Source organism: Phialemonium atrogriseum, assembly GCF_030411735.1.
Source record: "Phialemonium atrogriseum strain 8032-3 unplaced genomic scaffold QBC33scaffold_12, whole genome shotgun sequence".
Taxonomy (NCBI): domain Eukaryota; kingdom Fungi; phylum Ascomycota; class Sordariomycetes; order Cephalothecales; family Cephalothecaceae; genus Phialemonium; species Phialemonium atrogriseum.
Window position 1 is genome coordinate 218,622 of NW_026848149.1, and position 16,861 is coordinate 235,482.

Sequence of the window (16,861 nt, forward strand, 5' to 3'; positions counted from 1 at the left end):
CATCGCAATACCTTTCCCTCCTTGCTGATTGATAGTCGATAACTGACAATATCTCCTCACCTGCAGGACCAGCACTACCGCTCTGGGGGACGATGCTGAACCCAACCTAGGGTGGCAGCCCCTGGCACCGGGCACGGGAGGGAGCTCGTCGGCCGCCCTCAAGGGCCTGTTCTCTCCCCGGCCCCGACTCACTGGTCCAGGGGTCCGAGAATTTTTTTATTTTTTTATATATATATAATGAAAACAACAAAAGATGAGTGGAACAAGGGGAAATGGAAAGTTTGGGGGGGGGGGGTGGGGGGGTGGCAAAACAAAAGAAACCCTACACCTCCCCCTCCTCATAGGGCCTGCCCCGGCTTGGGAGGAGGAATGATGGGGACCGGGCGGGGGCCGGAGAGGCAGACGGGAGAGATGGAGGGCTGGATGGATTCGTGGTGCCTCCCGTGGTCCCGCCCCTGGAGGGAGTGTGGAAGGAGGAGATGAGAAAGGGGAGGTGAGATGGTCGGCTGGGTGGACATGGCTCCCTCTCCTCTCTCGCCCCATGTGCCGCCCTGGCTCCTGCTCCTGCTCAAGGGCCGGGATGCTTCTTCTGCTACTGCATGGAGTATGGGTCCCGGCCCTGTAACTGGGCGGGGCGGGGAGGCGGCTGGGTGAAATGAAAGGTGGATGGACGAGACGGATGGGTGTGGCTTCCAGCCCACTCATCCACTCTGATGGGGCCATGTGGAAGGGTGGATGGAAGGGTGGATGGAAGGTTGGGGGGGCGGGCCGGGGACGGGGGAAATGGAGGGATGGATGGATGCCCGGCCCCCCCTCCGGTGGGAGATTGGTCCCGCCGGGGACGACATTCCAAGGCACCCCTCCTCCCCAATCTCGACTGGGATGGGCGATGTCGAAGAACGCGAAGGTAGCGGTGAGGTCTGGGGTGCGCACTAAACTTGGGGCTCCTCGTTACTGAGCCTCGAGTTGCAGCGCACACCTCAGGCCTCGCCACCACCTTCGCGTTCTTCGAGATCGCCCATCCCAGCCGAGACTGGAGGGGAGGGGTGACTTGGAATATCAAACCCTCCGGGTGGGCGGATCTCATTAGATTTATATATAGACAGGGCTGAAGTCGTAATCAAGAGACAATTCAGTTCAAGTCCAATATTGCCTATCAGTATGAGCTGTCTTCATATGCTGCCACCGGACAAGTGCGGTGGATGCGGTGGGGATTTCCGGTTGTCCAAAACGTTGAATTATTTAGTAATGGACAATTAATACGAGGTAAGCAAGAAACCCATTGCCCCCGAAACGATGCCAAACCATCCGGTGCCTTTTGACTTTTCCGTTCTATCCCATGTTCTATCTATGCGGAATTGAGAGTTGTCCAGATTACTCCAAAATAAGAACCAAAAACACAAGCTAGCCCACCAGCAGAGGATGCAAACCCATAGGTACCAAGCCATTCTAGGACGAGATAGATCATCCCGAAGGGATCGTTCCCGACAAAATCAAAATCAAACTCAAAGCACTCCATCCCAGATGGCCGTGTGCCCAGGTACTCCCCCAAGGCAAACACACGAAAAAGCCAGGAGCGGCCGGAGAAGCACCAAACATCAGACCTTCTTCTTGACAACCCATCCGACCTGAGCCCACCTCGCGGCGACGAAGAGCGCGACGCTCACCAGCATGGAGCAGCCGCAGAACACCTGCAGGCCGAGGAAGCTGCCGCCCTGGGCGGCGACGATGGCGCCGGCGATGGGGCTCCCCGCGAGGGCGCCGAAGCTCTGGACGGCGAACGAGGTGCCGGTGCGGACGCCGATCTGACGGATGTCGGAGATCTGCGCGACCAGGGTCGGGCCGAGCCCGATGAAGCCGCCCGAGCTGAAGCCGAAGAGGATCGCGTACGCGATGATGGGGCCGTTGGTCTTGCCCGGTATCCAGAGCGCGAGCGTGATCACGCCCGAGAGCGCGGTGATGAAGATGGTCACGTTGAAGCGCCCGATCTTGTCGGCTACGATGCCGGGGGCGATGCGGCCGATGATGCTGTTTTTGGGGGGGATGCTTGGTCAGCGTTTATGGTTTGGGGGCCGTTGTTTGGATTGCAGTAGGCAGTCTTACCTCACGGCGTTGATGATCGGCAGGAGATACGCGGTTAGGTCGGGATCCATGCCGTTGGCCTCGGCCTGCAGGATGATGTAGTTGAAGGGCAGGAACATGCCCAGGAAGAAGAAGAATGCCGCCGCGACTGTCAGCACGAAGGACAGCTGCCTGAAGCCGGAGAGGTAGTCGTCTATGACCAGGGGCTTCGGCCTCGGTGGCAGGCGAGACCTGACGGTCAGGCAGGCTATGCTGCAGAGGAAGAGGAACATGAAGGCGACGGCGCGAATGGCCCAGGGATAGCCGACCTTGGCAATCATGTGGTTCATCATGATGGGCAGGATGACGCCGCCGAGGGATGAGCCGCTGACCATGATGCCGAAGGCTGCCGCGCGGCGGCGGTGGAACCACGATACGACCGATGCCATGCATGCGTTGAAGATGGCCGACGACCCGATGGCGCTGACGACGCCCTGGGCGAGGAAGAACTGGTAGTACTGGGTCGAGAGAGAGACCATCATGAGGCCGAAGACGTAGGCGATGGTGCCGAAAACCAGGAGCCAGCGGGGCCCGAAATTGTCAAACAAACGGCCGAACTAGCGAGGGTGGGATTAGGAATCAGGAATCAGGAATCGCCGCGGTGAAAGGAGAAAAGGTTAAGAACCGGAGACAACATACCACAATGCCGGAAAAGGTCATGAAGAAGACCTGGACCGAGGTGATCCAGCTGACGGTCGGGAGGCTGTAATGAGAGAGCGGGCCACGGGCGTAATACTCGACAAAGACGCCGACGCAGTTGATGAGGCCGAAGGTGCAGAACAGGCCACACCAGCCGCCAAAGACGACGAGCCATGCCTGCAGGCCGCCGTCCGGGAATGAGGATGGGTCGAAGATGCCGGGCGCCGGCTGGTGTGGGGGAAGGGCCCCGGTTTTCTCGAGGTCGGCCTCGGCGACGGCCTCCGGCTCGGCGGCCTCGTTGGCAATGGTCTCCCGCTGCTGGGACGCGATGCGCGCCATGGACGGCGAGTAGGGCGCCTTGGCGTACGCCATGTCGGGTGCTTTCTCGTCTAGAGTCATGGACGAATCGGAGCCGCCCCCTGTTGAGCGAGCCATCGTGGACTGTCAGAAGTGACACACCCTCGGACTTGGGTTAATAATGAGTGGCAGCTTGGCAGGAGGATTGGCAATTGGCGATGGGAAGCAGACGAAGGCTGGGCAAGGGCCACGGATGATGTCTATTTAACAGATGTGAGACACCTTGACATGAGAAGAAAATGCCATGGGATTCTACTAATATACGTCCAGACGGCATGCGCGTCAACAGTCAAGTTTCAAGATGCCTCGAACAGTGCTCGGCTTTAAGATTGGCGGAGGAGAGGCCGAGCCAGGGCCAGAAGGAGTCTAGGGTTGCTTCAGGCAGGGGTATTCGCGAGGCTCGCGCTGGTTGACAGCGGATATTGGCATGCCCAATCATATTGTTGGTTCTACAGACCGCGTCCATGAGATTTCGGCCGGATTCGATCCTTCGTCGAGAATCGACCGAGTCACCTCAGCGGGTTTGTGTGGTCTGTGGTACAGAATTACACGTCTCGGACTTAGACATTTGCTCTCGCAAACGCGAAGGCCGAGATGTGGATCCACTCGTCAGCCATGATTGGAAGATTGGAAGGACCGTCGAACTTTGCAGCATGCTCAAATTTCCGGATCTAGCTCGGAGACCGACGCCATGGTCATGGCAGCTGTTATCAGCTGCCATTGTTAAATTCGTCGACGGAATTAATCTGCGGACATTTCAGTTTCCGATCCTATCTTGAGATTGCCTCTATTAATACAGCTGTGGCCGGAAGAGTCGTGATGCTCGCTCTCCGTGTTTTTGTCCGACAACATTTTCACGTGGCAGATAATTGGGTAGGTAGGTAGGTAGGTATACTTCCAGCTTGATCTCAGAGTGGACACAGTCTTCTCACCACAGCCTTCTCATTATTTTTGACAGTTTGGGCAGTCTATAATTAGGTCTACGCCTGAGATGGGGAGAGCAACTGAATATTCTGATCAGTCAGCTTAGGAGGCATGATTGCTAGCCCATTGCTAGCAATCGAGATTGGCATCCAAAATCTGCAAGAAGTTGTGTTTGTATCGTTAGAGGAGCCAACTCCCCATTCGACATTGCTGAACGACATGAAGAGGCATCCCCCACTGTACGGATCCGTAAGGTCTAACTAAGTAGGGGTTAGGTTATAGAGACTAGCCACGCTAAGGAATCGTGGGGGGTTCCTAGTTGCTGGCGAGGAAGGAGCGAATGATAATCAACGAATTCATATGTGGGGTCGTTGAACATCGTCAAATTCTCATGGGCGAGTCAAGACCATCTTGGCAGAGATGAAAACACGCAACAATGTCTGAACATATACGCACTCCGACCAACTCTCCGGTAAGTTTCACTGCCAAGCTCAATCAGTGTAGTCCAGTTCATGCTGATGCATAATACAGCCCTACAGCCCGCCCACTGCGGCCACAGGTGTTCGCGCCAAACCTTCTGCCCGACAGGGCTCCGATGAACGGAGTGGAAGCCAAGAACTGCAGTCGGCGCAAGCTTCGATACCGCGGATATCCAGGAAAGTCAAGGCCTGCGCCGCATGTCGGAAACAGAAGGTGAATTTGCATCGGAGGACCTAGACGACACGCGGGGCTTGATGCTGATGAACCCTGCTATGCTCGCAGATAAAATGTCTTATGGACGAGCGGGGGCCTCCGTGTCGGAGATGCGCGGAGAGGAATCTTGGTTGTGTCTTGAACAAGAGCCTCCAAACCATCATTGATGAGAAGACTCAGTGCGGACAACCAGTCTCCAGTTTGGCCCTTGACCTGGCCATGCTCGGGCCGACTTCTAATGATCGTGGCACAGATTCGCGGATGCTTACTCAGATGACCTCTATATGGTGTATTCCACCCTCCAGGGCGTTCTGTCACGCCTCAATATGCCTCCCATGGCACAGCTCAGCTCGTCCACTGGCCCTAGTACAAGTTACTCGGAGGACATATTGGGACCTCCTTCTACAAACTCGGCACCCCAGCAGCAGCAGCAGCAGCAGCAGCAAGAATCGGGGCTATCCTGCGACAACTCACCCAATATCGACCCGGAGGACGAGGGCTTGCCCCATGTCCCGATTCACTCCCTCTACCATCTTACAAAGATAAGTGCATTACGCTCACCCGATACGAAGGAAGTCGAAAGGCATCCAGGTCATCCTGACAGTGACGTGGTCGTCGATTTCATCTCGAAAGGGGCCATTAGCGTGGAAAGCGCAGAGCGTCTCTTCCGGCTGTACAATGACCGGATCGACCATTTCATGTATCGGATTGGTTGCCCATGCGCCACCTTGGATGAGCTGCGGAGGAGGAGCTCCATCCTGACGGCCTGCATTTGCACCGTCGCAGCCCTACACGATCCCCAGAGCGACAATATCTACGGCATCTGCAGCCACGAATTCCGACGCCTAATGGCAAACTCCATGTTCGACCGTCGAATCAGCGTGGAGACTCTGAGGGCCATGTGCATCGCCTCGTACTGGCTGAGCGACATCTCCTGGACCATGTCTGGCTATGCCATCCGCAGGGCCGTCGAGTTCAACCTGAGCCACAGTTTCGACCGTGTCATGGCTGAAGGCAGCGAAGAGGCCGCAGACCGTTTGAGACTGTGGTACATCCTCTATGTTTGCGACCAACACCTCGCGACAATTTACGGTAGGCCGCCAGTTGTTCAGGAAGACTTCTCCCTGCACAAAAGCGAGGCCTTTCTCCGCTGCTCTGCAGCAACCGTGTCGGACATAAGGCTCATCAGCCAGGTAACCCTGCTCCTCATCTTCAGCAAGATTCGGGGCGTGTTTGGGCCGTACACTGGGAACCCGATCCCACAGGAGTATCTGGGCCACATTGTCGACTTCAACTATCAACTTGAGCAGTGGTACACGAAATGGACAGGCGAGATACAAGGTGCGCCCTAGATTTCATAGGCACCCAACGGGCGAGCTCAGACTAATCAACTGCCACAGAACATAGCGAGCAGCTCGGCCGGTTCCCTCGAAAAGGCGCTATTCTGCACCTCCATTTCGCGAAACTATACCTATACTCGCATGTATTCAGTGGCCTTCGCGGATCTCCTGTCCCACCTCCGTTCCAGGATTTCGCTTCAACCGCAGTCACCGAGGCAAGAGCCATCATCAACCTGCTTCTTGTGGATCCGGACCTGATAGACGGGCTCAATGGCATCCCGTCTTGGCTACACTCGATGACAGCCTTTGCCTGCATGTTCCTCGTCAGCGTGTCCACAAAACACGGTGCCTCGCTAGTCGATCCAGTCCAGGTCCATGATCTTATCACCAGGCTCGTTGAACTGTTCCGATCTATACCGACGGGAAAATGGCATCTCGTCCACCTGATGGCGGGTGGTCTCGAGAAGGTTCTGGATAAGCTGCGCCGCTATCCCGCGGCACCTCAATCAAGTGAGCTGTCGGTCGATGCCTCAGTGACAGACCCGAATTCAGACCCGAATTCTGCCGACATGCACAATGGCATGCTCACGGACTGGCCTCCCGGAGCATCGTTTGGTGAAGGTCTCGAGGGGAGTCCCTTCTTTGATATGAATTTTGGCATTTCACCGCACCTACGCTTTGACCCGTCTGTGCTAAATTTCGGCAACGCAGGACATGATTTCTGAGGCGTGACACAGTCAAGGGCAAGGGCTATTCGGCAGCACAGCACAGGACATGATTTCTGAGGCGGGATACAATCAAGGGCTTTTCGGCAGCGCAGGACATGATTTCTAAGGCGTGACACAATCAAGGGCTCATAGAAGCGTGCAACTTCAATCTAATATTCAAGATTCACCCCCAACATTTCCACGCCCTAAGTACCACCACTGTCATCGCGGACGTGGCAATCAAGGGAAGTCATTTTTTGCAAGTATTTCTATCGCCCAAACCGCTAGTGCCATCACATTTCAAATCCAATTTCTGAACACAAGTCTAGCCACGTTAGGGAAATGACTTCCTCAAAGCGCCGGTGGTCTGCCAAAGAAGGGGAGGAAATCCCAAAAATTCCAGCTTTTCCCTTTCACCCTCGCCTTCCTCCTCTCTTCCATTGAAAATCGAGCCCAGTTGCAAGTTCAAAGCTGACTGGCTAAAATATCAGAAGGTTGCATCCACCACCCCCTTTTCCAGCTAGTGCCCTCCGTTTCCAGACTCCTACCGACACCCTTTGTTTACATAAATAGTCACTCTTTATCAACGCATTACATGACAGTCCAAAACCCGCCGTTTCCGGTCTTCCAAGTTGGACATCGGAGAGGACATCGAGCATGGGCACAACCTCTCCCTTTTAGAGCAGCATGGGTTTGCCTCCTAGGCATATGCTTGTAACAACCGATACTCATGTCATCGATGCACTGTTCACCTTGGGATATCCTGAACTGCCTAATTCGTTCTTCAAAAGATATTATTCCGGTCGGTGCTAATATTGGGGAGCAACATGATCTCTTCCCCGATGTAGTTCCGTCCCCGGCTGGGCGGTCGGCCAAGGACGCTGTCCGCTTCCTCCACGGTGGGCATTTTTGGCACCGTCTTGACCACCTGTTACCGGAAGAGTTTTAACGGGCATGAATGCGAGCCTCTCAAGCTTCAAAGATGCTATTTATCCTAGCTGGCCAAGGGTTTTGGACAGTCGCTCCTGGAGACATCGCACAGCAGCAGCCGCGGGAGCCGCTGCGGTTCGAGGTGGACGCGGAAGGGTGGGAGGTGGTGCGGATGCTCTTCCACGTGCCGGGCGGGGGCGGCGGGGGGGCGGCGCCCGGGTCGGTGCGGTGGGCGGCGTTCCTGCACATGATGACGGGGATCGGGTTCGCGGCGCGCAAGCTGGCGGGCTCGGCGTGGGAGTTCCTCCCCGCTGAGGCCATGCGCTTGCCGGGGTCGGTTATCTTGCACGAGCCGCATGGGGCCGGGGCCGGGGGCAGGCAGCTCACGTTTCATTATGCGAGGGTGGATGGGGATATTTTGAGGCATCGGTATGGGATTTCGGGGGAGAACTTTGTGTTGGTGTAGTAGGGAGCGGGTTTGGTGGGTTGATCGGGGAGTCTTGTGGAGTCTCACGGAGTTCTTACGGGAGTGGTTGGTTATTCAAATTGGATTCTGCTTTGGATTGTGGACATTGGTTTGTTTGCATTTTGGGTTTGTCTTCTTCTCCTATCTGTTTTCCTTCTCGAGGTAAGATTGGAACATGAGTCTTCAGTTTGTCAGTCCTACGGTAGCAACTTGAGGTTATCCATCTTGTGCTTTGTGGTCGAGTGATGTGATGTATCATGTAGTACCAACAATAATTAACTCTTCGGTAGCTCGGTAAGAAATGATTACATTAATCTATTTAGAGGCGTCCGTCTCAAGTTCGCTAAGCGAACTACCGAATCCGGGAGAACAAAAGATCTGGTTGTGAGATCATGTCCACCCAATACCGTTCACTCACCGTATGTACTTGTGTTGTACCTGCATTTCGTGATGTCAAGGCCGGATTTCGAATTGCCCCTGACGCATCACCGAGAGTGATCACTGCCCTGTTCCCAAGTTGAATGATGAAATCTTAATTAAGTCAAGGCGGATCGTAATATTGGATGAAGACAAGATCTTCGGAGAGTGGCAAGGAGATGGAAAAGAAGGGAAAGAAGGACAAAATAATGTGTGCATGCAGGCATGAATGAGAGTCTGCTGTGTAATGCTACGGTAGCTGTGTGCCAACCCAATCCAACTGCCAGGAATTCTGAGATGTAATGCGGGCCTGTTTAATCTGGATCTGGCCAGGGGAAACATAGATTGGCGCATCCATGACGCCACGCGCCCCTCACCTCCCAGCATAGGGTATGGCCCCCATCGCCAACGGCGGGGGCGATCGACAGGCCCCAATCCCGGATAAGGGTCCTACGCTGCCGGTTCGGGAAGTCCCAGGGCGCGGCTCGGCGCAATGCAATTTAGAGCGGCGGCTGGTATTCTCAACCGTTATGGCTTGGCTCATATAGTTGCCGGAAGCGAATACCACACAAATTAATCCTGAGGCTCTTGGCCGCCGGCCCTGGCTTTCCGCCGGCCTGTGGACCAGCAACGGGGGCAAATCGCCATTTATCTCTTCGTTCCGTTCCTGAGATGGAGGGCTTGGCTCGCCGAGAGATGCACCGTCATGGAGCCGTTCATAAATCGGGTCATCAATCGGGGAGCCAGAAGAGAGAGGAGGAGGAAGAAGAGAGAGACGACAAAAGTATATAATAATTGATGCCATCGCTGTTGGTGTTGGACTTTCTGGACAGCGATTCAGTCACAGAGACCGTTCACAGATAACTCCGGTGCTGTCTTTTCTTCCTCTCCATAGTCTCTCTGTCGTGCACACTACACACCATGCGTATCAGCTCACTCATCGCCACCCTCTCCGCGGTGGGAGCCGTCTCGGCGGTGCCCCATGCCCGGTCCAACAGCGGCTTCAGGTGGAGGCGTGATAACTCCACCCTCCCCAACCCCTTCGATGGGAAGACGCTCTTCGCCAACCCCGCCTGGGGCGCCAAGCTCGAGAGGGCGTTCGACGCCTTCACGGCCAGGGACGACGCCGAGAACGCGGCCAAGGTGCGCACCATCCAGAAGACGGGCACCTTCGTCTGGGTGTCGGACCGGGCGAGCCTGAAGAACATCGACACCGCCATCGAGCAGGCGCGCGCGGCCAAGGAGGCCACGGGCGTGGACCAGATTGTCGGGCTAGTGCTCTACAACCTGCCCGACCGGGACTGCAGCGCCGGCGAGAGCGCGGGCGAGCTGAGCAGCGACAAGGACGGCCTCGAGATCTACAAGAACGAGTTCGTCAAGCCCTACGCCGAGAAGGTCGGCGCCGCCACGGACCTCACCTTCGCCATCGTCCTGGAGCCTGACTCCCTGGCCAACCTCGTCACCAACCAGGGCATCGAGTTCTGCGCCCAGGCCGGCCCTGTCTACCAGGAGGGCATCGCCTACGCCATCGCCAGCCTGCAGTTTGACAACGTTCACCTGTACATCGACGCGGCCCACGGCGGATGGCTCGGCTGGGACCAAAACCTGCCTCTTGGTAAGTTGTCTCTTTCTGTGTCTACCACTCGCAGAATCCCTTATTACTTACTTCCACTGTCACACACAATCATGCTAACCATCCTCCCAGCTGCCGCCGAGTTCGGCAAGGTGTTCCGCATGGCCAGCAACAGCACCGGCGGCTCGGGCAACAGCACGCGGATCCGCGGCTTCGCGACCAACGTGTCCAACTACAACCCGTTCAACGCCAACCCGCGCGAGAACTTCACCATCGACAGCAAGTCGTGGGACGAGTCGCACTACGCCACGTCTCTGGCGCCCCACCTCGAGGCCGAGGGTCTGCCCTCGCGCTTCATCATCGACCAGGGCCGCGTCGCCGTCCCCGGCGGGCGCGAGGAGTGGGGCGAGTGGTGCAACGTCGAGGCCGGGTTCGGCATGGCGCCGGGCACGCCGGTCAACAACACGCTCATCGACAGCATCGTCTGGATCAAGCCCGGCGGTGAGAGCGACGGTGAGTGTGGGATGGAGGGCGCGCCGAGGGCGGGTGCGTGGTTCGAGGAGTATGTCGAGAAGCTGGTCGAGAATGCGGATCCTTCTATTAAGGGCGAGGCGGCGGCATGATGCGGTTTTGAGCGTGGTTGTTGGGAGTATATACCAGGTAGATCATGGTGTTTTATCGGGAGAAATAAGTCCTTGATACATGTATATATTATGTCTGGATTGTGATAAAACTGTCAACCTGTTGTTGAATCTTGTGTCCTTGAGTCCTTTTCACAGACTATGGGTACCATTGAAGTTCATTAAGGAAATAAATTTTCACTGCGGGGATGGGCATCTGTAAAATTTGAATTTGTTTAATCTCACCTTTGGTTTGCCCGATGGTGACTGCTGGCTCCTATACAACAAGATGGAGTTGCACAAACACAATGACCTCCACGACAACCCGATAGAGCTGGGCAGGTCTCCAGATCTCCCGAGCATGTATGCCCCTGCTGAGACCCAGACCCGCCAACAATCATCGTTACCCAAACCTCTTCAAGAAGCTGCGTGGTCCTCCACGAAGCTGCTAATATAATCCAGCTTGCCAATAGGCACACCCTTAGACCGAAGGATAGCGTACGCGGTCTGCAGATGGAAGAAGTAATTTGGGATGGCCTGTTTGAGGATGAAATCCTTCCCCTTCAATTTCAGCACCTCCCCACGGAAAGGCCTATCCCCCAACAATTGGTTAGTCAACCGTCCCCCTTCTCCTCGCAGTGCAGTCAACTCACAGATCCACCAACTCCCCCGCCCGCGCATCAACCACACCAGCATCGACCCCCCTAGCCAGGCCCAGCGCGGCGTCGACGCGTGCCCGCAGGTCGGCAATCGTAGTAGTAGTAGCAGCGGCTCCCTCGTCGAAGGGGACCCACTCGTCGGTGGCCGGGACGGCGCCGATGCGCTCCAGGGCCCGCTTCACGGTGCTGGCGGCGTTGTGCACCTGGAAGGAGAGGGGCCGCATGTCCGCGGCCAGGCGAGCGTCGGGGTACTCTGCGTCGGCGTCGAGGCCGTTGGACGAGGCGTGCTTCTCCGCCGAGGTGAGGATGTGGTCGAGGGTGAGAAGACCGTTGGTGAAGGTTGGGAGGAGGACTTCGTGGAGGGTTAGGTTGGCCATTTTGGGAGGGTCCGTGGGAGGTGTGGATGGATGGGGTAGGGGATGGGGGAAAGGCTGAGGGATGGTGACGAGGTAGGTTCTGTCTACTGGTCACAATGAATGGGCAAGACTCTGTGACTCCCTATTTATAATGGAATCCCTTGTGGCCGCATTACTAATTCAACCACCAGTGCGAGATCAGCTCCATGCTTGATAGCGCGTCAATAAAAGCCACGGCCACGATATCTCCGTGAAAGGACTGCTGAGGCAGGGGATACACACAAAACCAGCGACGATGGCGGTCTGGCGTACAGAGTAGGATTACAAATACGAAATGCAAGATCAACATTCCTACTGGTCGTGAGTGCGGTTTCGAGCTGTCGGTTATCGGCTAGCTTGCCCGAATCGTGAGCTGCGCTGCGCCTCGGATGGCGTCACTCTTGTGCAAGGAACACCAATGGTTGCGATGTTTGAATTGGTGACGCTCCCTCCCCTGAAAACAGCCGTCAGGAACCATTGGCGCTATCGGTAGCCAGATGTCGCAATTGTCTCGACCACCTATGGTGCCATCAGATACGGCATTTTAGTTCCAATATCCCTCAACTCAATATGTTGCCGAGTCTTGCGCCATCTAATTACATCTTCTAGCTCTTTCTATGTACAGGGTTCCTGTAGACATATCCAAAATGGCATATGCCACGTTCTATATTGAAGGCGTCCTGTTCCTTTGGACAACACAAGCACCAATGGCGGGTATTAATTATCCAGCATACTAACCTCTTCCTTTCCCCTGAGAGATCCACACAAAGTTGGCCGTTGGCGAAGCGTCAAATATTCATCGCTCTGTCCGCAGTTGGGTATCCAATAAACATCCTCCCCATCGACGTCCTTCATCGCAGATTCAACAGCCCAGGGCCCTCGAATATTAGGAAGGAACAACTACCAAACAGGCGCAGCCGTATTCACTCTCCATTCGCCGCCCTCCTGCGCTTTTTAGAGCCCGACTGAAGAGCGGACTAAATCTCGTATCGGTGGGATAGACGTGAGTAAAACGGTAACCGTGCCGAACAAACTCATGGAAAGACTCGATAGGGCAGCGGCGCGGGGATCGGTCCTGAGCAGGAGAGCCGTTGCAATGGCGGATGAGTTTGCCCCAAGTGTCACTCCGCGGGTGACATAGTCGTCTACGGCCACAGCCATGATAAGCACACACATGATGCCCGGCTGCAAGCCTGTATGGCACGGCCGCCATATCTGGGGGGGAATCCTCCTTACCTTCAGGGATCTTCAGCATCGCCAGCATCCTCTGCCCGACCAGCGCGCCGACGATGCCGCTCATGATGGCGACGGCGGCGACCGTGTTGGCGTCGCCGCCGAGGTTGTCCGTCGCGGGGATCGCCAGGGCGAGCGTCAGGCTCCTGGCCGCAAAGGCGAGGGCGCGCTCGGCGCCGATGCCCGCGGCGCGGCAGGCGGGCGGGTAGGCGAACAGCGAGCCGGCGGCGAGCACGACGTTGGGCACGACGATGGCGGCGAAGTGCGAGCGCAGCTCGCGCCGGTGCTGGTACATGGGCAGGGCCAAGGACACGATGCTCGCGTCGAGGACGGTGCCGAACACGTCGCCTGCGCCCGGCAGCAGCTGCTGCTGGTTGTTGTTGCTGTTGGTGGTGGCCTTGGTGCCTTGCCAGAGTTGGAGATATTTGAGGCCAGTCCGGTACTCGGTGAGGGCGGTGTGGAGGTCCTGGCCCCGAGTAAGGGCAAAGACCCAGGTTGTGAGCACGGTGAGGAGCGCGGAGACGAGGACGGGGTGCAGGTACTGCCTCCATTGGGGCGGGAGCATCATGGCTGTGAAATATGCCAGGATTGTGATTGTGAGGTGGAGCGGCATGGCATAACCCTTCGCGTAGTAAACGGGAATACCCACAAGGAAGAAGATGGAGAGGTAGGTTATCCAGTCCAGGTTTGTCGTCAAGAAGGCTGCCCACTGTCGGGACCGTAGTGGTGCTAATGGAGATTGCGTCGGTTGGCCAAATCGCCTCTCAGTTTCGGAGCCGCCGACTATGTCGTCGAAGCTCTGGAAGGCATCTTGGGGTCTGACAAGAGAAGGGTCTTGAGACCTCGGGGGCTGCTGTATGGTGTTCAGGGCAACGGTAGACGCTGCCGCCGAGGTTACTGCCGACGAGGGGGCGCTCTCATTCGGCGGTGCTTCTGTCACGGGTATCTGATCATCCTCCACGCCCAATTCTTCGGCCCGCTCTGTCAGCGCTCTCTTGGAAGAGCCTGTAAGGATCTGTAGCCATCTCGTCATATACGCAGTGAGGACCATCATGGCAACGAATCCCAAAACTAATCAGTCAGTCGAAGTGTCAGCACAATTCACAGTCTTGATTTGACGCCGGGTCGCCTCACTGAATACGGCAATAATCTTGAAGACCTCCACGATGCCAATCGATGGACTCAACGGCAAAAGGACGAACGTGGGTATGAAGAACACGTTGATCCATCGTAGAGACCATCCAGCCTGCGGAAAGGTTAATCTGGGTTGAGCAATCCCGGGGAAACCCAATCTTACAGGCACGTCGAGGAGGGCAACCACTCTTCTTGTTCTGTTATGACCAAGCAGCCGCTCAGATAGAAGCAGGGCTAAGAACAGCAGTATGAGACATGCAACCGAGGCGGGAAAAGACACAGATGCAAGTCTGAACAGGGAATCCGCTCCAAAGCAAACCAGGAGCATCAGGACGATCCCGAATGGCACATAGAGCCATGATCGAAGCAGGGAACCTGCCGTGGCGCGGCCTGTCTGGAGCTTCTGTCAGTTCATCCCTATGATGGTCGAATGCGTTTGATTAATTCATAATTAATTACCAACTTGAGCGCGACAATGCCGTCAGCGAACGCCTCCGAAACGCACGTCGCGAAACGGGGTATCTGATCCGCCATCATGGGCAGAACGATTAGCCACAGGTAATTACGAGGAATCGGGGTGAAAGAGCTGTTCGGCCATGCCTGGTTATCCTTCCGTAGTCTGCTGAGTATGACGATGGATCCCGAAAATGATCGGTGATCAAGCCGAAATATGCCGATCTCGGCGCCACGGATGCTAGCTGGTTTGGGGTGAAACTCCAAGTCAACTACATTTTGTCTCATTACGACGCCATTGCTGTCGCCGTCGCAATTGGTGTTGCCATGCGATGGCTGGTGTCGCACCACCTGTTACGCACAGATCTCCTGCATAAATAGCAAACAGCACCTGCATGCAGAGCAATTCTCTATTATGACGAAGATAATGTCCGCCCCTATTGCAGCTATTTAGGGAAATGCGCACTGATCATCCGTCTCCCCAGCCTGCCCTGTCATGCCATGCCAGAACTCAACCCTTCCTCCAAAAGCGAAACGGGGGGGAAAGAAGCAATGGAGATTCCCGGGTCCTGTGTGTTCCCCAGCACCGAATCGCAACCCGGCAGATCTGCCAACCCCTCATACCGGCAGCACCTGGACCAGGGCCTTCAGCTTGATGGCCTGGCGTTGCTCAATGGGCGTCTGCCACGTCGAGCCCTGGAGCAGTGACGTCTTCGTCCTGGCCAGGATGTCGAACACCGTGGCGGAGTCCCAGATGGCGTAGTTCGAGTTCGTGACGGTCGGGGCGTGGAGCTCGATGTAGGTGTTCTTCGAGTCGTAGAAGGTCTCGAGATTTGGAACTGGTCGAGTGTGAGCAGGACCTGCGAGGTGGGGGTTGGCAGTCAGTACGTGATACCGCTATCATGGCGGCTGAGGGGAAGGGGGCAGAGGGGGCAATACATACCAAATAGGTGCTGCTTGTATCGGTGCACCGCGGCCTGGTGGAAGAAGTTGCGTCCAGAGACGACGACGATGATGTACAGAGTCTCGAGGTCGGGAAGGCAGTCGATAAAGCCGGCGAGCTCGACTGGGCAGACCCTGAAGGTAGGAAGGCAGGTTTGGGTTTGCGGGTGTATCCAGAGACATCTGAACGGCACTCCAGGGCCAGGGTGCGAGTGCGAATGGGTGGGCTTGTAAGTAATAGCCACCTTGCGCATGTCTCTGAACCTCTGCCTCATGCTCAACACGTCACATCTGGGGTTCACCACAGTGTTCATTGGATGCCAGTAACAACTGTCTATGTAGTCAACGTTGTTGCCGGTTCCGACTCGAGTCGAGCGCCGAAACTCAAGCACAAAGAGGTCCGTCATGGCATCGGCCGTGTTGGGGAGCATCGAGAACCGGATAGAGAAGGATTCAAGAGTAGCCAACCTCACAGCGGCATAGGCGCTTTTGCAAACCCTTTTAAGTCCATTGAGATACCGGTAGCCAGATGGGTCATTTTTCTTGGGCAAGGGGGAAATCTTGACCCCCCACGTCTGGGTGTAGTTCTGCTTGACAACGGCAAGCCAGTGGACCGAGGGTTTCTGGAGGGCTTCCTGGAAGATGGCGGTCTGGATCTCCACAGGCAGGTCCTGGAAGCAGGTTGGCTTGGACTCTTCGTCCTCAGGAGTATCGTCCTCAGGAGTCTCGCCCTCTAGAATCTCGTCTTCGGTAGTCTCGCCATCTAGAACCTCGTTCTCCAGACTCTCGTTCTCTAGCTCAAGCTCATGCTGTGGAGCCTGTAGCATAGGATCCCCAGCTGTAGGATCCATGGCTGAAAGATATCAAATCAGGTTAGTGGAATCTGAAGCTGTCCAATGCAAGAGGGAGGGTTGAAAGAAAGGAAAACGACGCCGAGATGACTTTTTTATCAGATCGGCGAGTTCACAGAAATCGGCGTATTGCACTTTCCGAGGTTGAGGAGGAGGAGGAGGAGGAAGATCAGATCGGCGAAATCACAGATATCGGCGTATCGCACTTTCCGAGGACGAAGAGGAGGATGTAATATTGCTCGGCAAAGTCTGGAGGAGAAATGGAGGGAGGGAAAACCTACATGCGAATGATATTTGCGAGGCTTTCTTGCTGGCTTGCTGACTTGTGCCTCTTGCAGTCTCGAAGATAGGATGCTGCTGTGCAAGGGATGAGAAGCAGGGATGGGAAAAGAAAAACCTGCCGGAGG

The 16,861-nt window shown here is 55.9% G+C and overlaps 8 protein-coding genes across 8 annotated transcripts; 3 read left to right on the plus strand and 5 right to left on the minus strand.

The window, feature by feature from the left end:
- Positions 1 to 1,136: 1,136 nt before the first annotated feature.
- On the minus strand, positions 1,137 to 3,645 carry QBC33DRAFT_538037 (putative riboflavin transporter mch5 protein). Its single transcript, XM_060427844.1, has 3 exons — positions 2,761 to 3,645; positions 2,104 to 2,678; positions 1,137 to 2,028 (listed from the first exon to the last, which is right to left on the minus strand). The coding sequence occupies exons 1-3, from the start codon at positions 3,193 to 3,195 to the stop codon at positions 1,599 to 1,601; spliced, it is 1,440 nt and encodes a 479-aa protein (XP_060283553.1). The 5' UTR covers positions 3,196 to 3,645; the 3' UTR covers positions 1,137 to 1,598.
- A 725-nt stretch (positions 3,646 to 4,370) lies between these two features.
- Positions 4,371 to 6,882, plus strand: QBC33DRAFT_65968 (uncharacterized protein). The gene is made up of 5 exons (XM_060432968.1): positions 4,371 to 4,513; positions 4,573 to 4,734; positions 4,804 to 4,913; positions 4,988 to 6,075; positions 6,135 to 6,882. Exons 1-5 carry the CDS (start codon positions 4,478 to 4,480, stop codon positions 6,797 to 6,799), a joined length of 2,061 nt encoding a protein of 686 aa, XP_060283554.1. The 5' UTR covers positions 4,371 to 4,477; the 3' UTR covers positions 6,800 to 6,882.
- Positions 6,883 to 7,955: 1,073 nt separating this feature from the next.
- On the plus strand, positions 7,956 to 8,303 carry QBC33DRAFT_538043 (uncharacterized protein; the record flags this gene model as incomplete). The annotated part of the gene is made up of 1 exon (XM_060427845.1): positions 7,956 to 8,303. One exon carries the CDS (start codon positions 7,959 to 7,961, stop codon positions 8,175 to 8,177), a length of 219 nt encoding a protein of 72 aa, XP_060283555.1. The 3' UTR covers positions 8,178 to 8,303.
- Positions 8,304 to 8,945: 642 nt separating this feature from the next.
- On the minus strand, positions 8,946 to 9,740 carry QBC33DRAFT_538044 (uncharacterized protein). Its single transcript, XM_060427846.1, has one exon. It carries the CDS (start codon positions 9,397 to 9,399, stop codon positions 8,968 to 8,970), a length of 432 nt encoding a protein of 143 aa, XP_060283556.1. The 5' UTR covers positions 9,400 to 9,740; the 3' UTR covers positions 8,946 to 8,967.
- QBC33DRAFT_558830 (1, 4-beta cellobiohydrolase) lies at positions 9,516 to 10,790 on the plus strand (the record flags this gene model as incomplete). The annotated part of the gene is made up of 2 exons (XM_060429913.1): positions 9,516 to 10,209; positions 10,300 to 10,790. The coding sequence occupies 2 exons, from the start codon at positions 9,516 to 9,518 to the stop codon at positions 10,788 to 10,790; spliced, it is 1,185 nt and encodes a 394-aa protein (XP_060283557.1).
- Positions 10,791 to 11,076: 286 nt separating this feature from the next.
- On the minus strand, positions 11,077 to 12,097 carry QBC33DRAFT_619471 (uncharacterized protein). The gene is made up of 2 exons (XM_060432738.1): positions 11,441 to 12,097; positions 11,077 to 11,379 (listed from the first exon to the last, which is right to left on the minus strand). The coding sequence occupies exons 1-2, from the start codon at positions 11,821 to 11,823 to the stop codon at positions 11,205 to 11,207; spliced, it is 558 nt and encodes a 185-aa protein (XP_060283558.1). The 5' UTR covers positions 11,824 to 12,097; the 3' UTR covers positions 11,077 to 11,204.
- Positions 12,098 to 12,795: 698 nt separating this feature from the next.
- On the minus strand, positions 12,796 to 14,742 carry QBC33DRAFT_558832 (LrgB-like family-domain-containing protein; the record flags this gene model as incomplete). The annotated part of the gene is made up of 5 exons (XM_060429914.1): positions 12,796 to 12,986; positions 13,078 to 14,145; positions 14,209 to 14,320; positions 14,528 to 14,602; positions 14,668 to 14,742. 5 exons carry the CDS (start codon positions 14,740 to 14,742, stop codon positions 12,796 to 12,798), a joined length of 1,521 nt encoding a protein of 506 aa, XP_060283559.1.
- A 92-nt stretch (positions 14,743 to 14,834) lies between these two features.
- QBC33DRAFT_491610 (uncharacterized protein) lies at positions 14,835 to 16,695 on the minus strand. The gene is made up of 2 exons (XM_060425475.1): positions 15,605 to 16,695; positions 14,835 to 15,521 (listed from the first exon to the last, which is right to left on the minus strand). The coding sequence occupies exons 1-2, from the start codon at positions 16,452 to 16,454 to the stop codon at positions 15,280 to 15,282; spliced, it is 1,092 nt and encodes a 363-aa protein (XP_060283560.1). The 5' UTR covers positions 16,455 to 16,695; the 3' UTR covers positions 14,835 to 15,279.
- Positions 16,696 to 16,861: the final 166 nt, after the last annotated feature.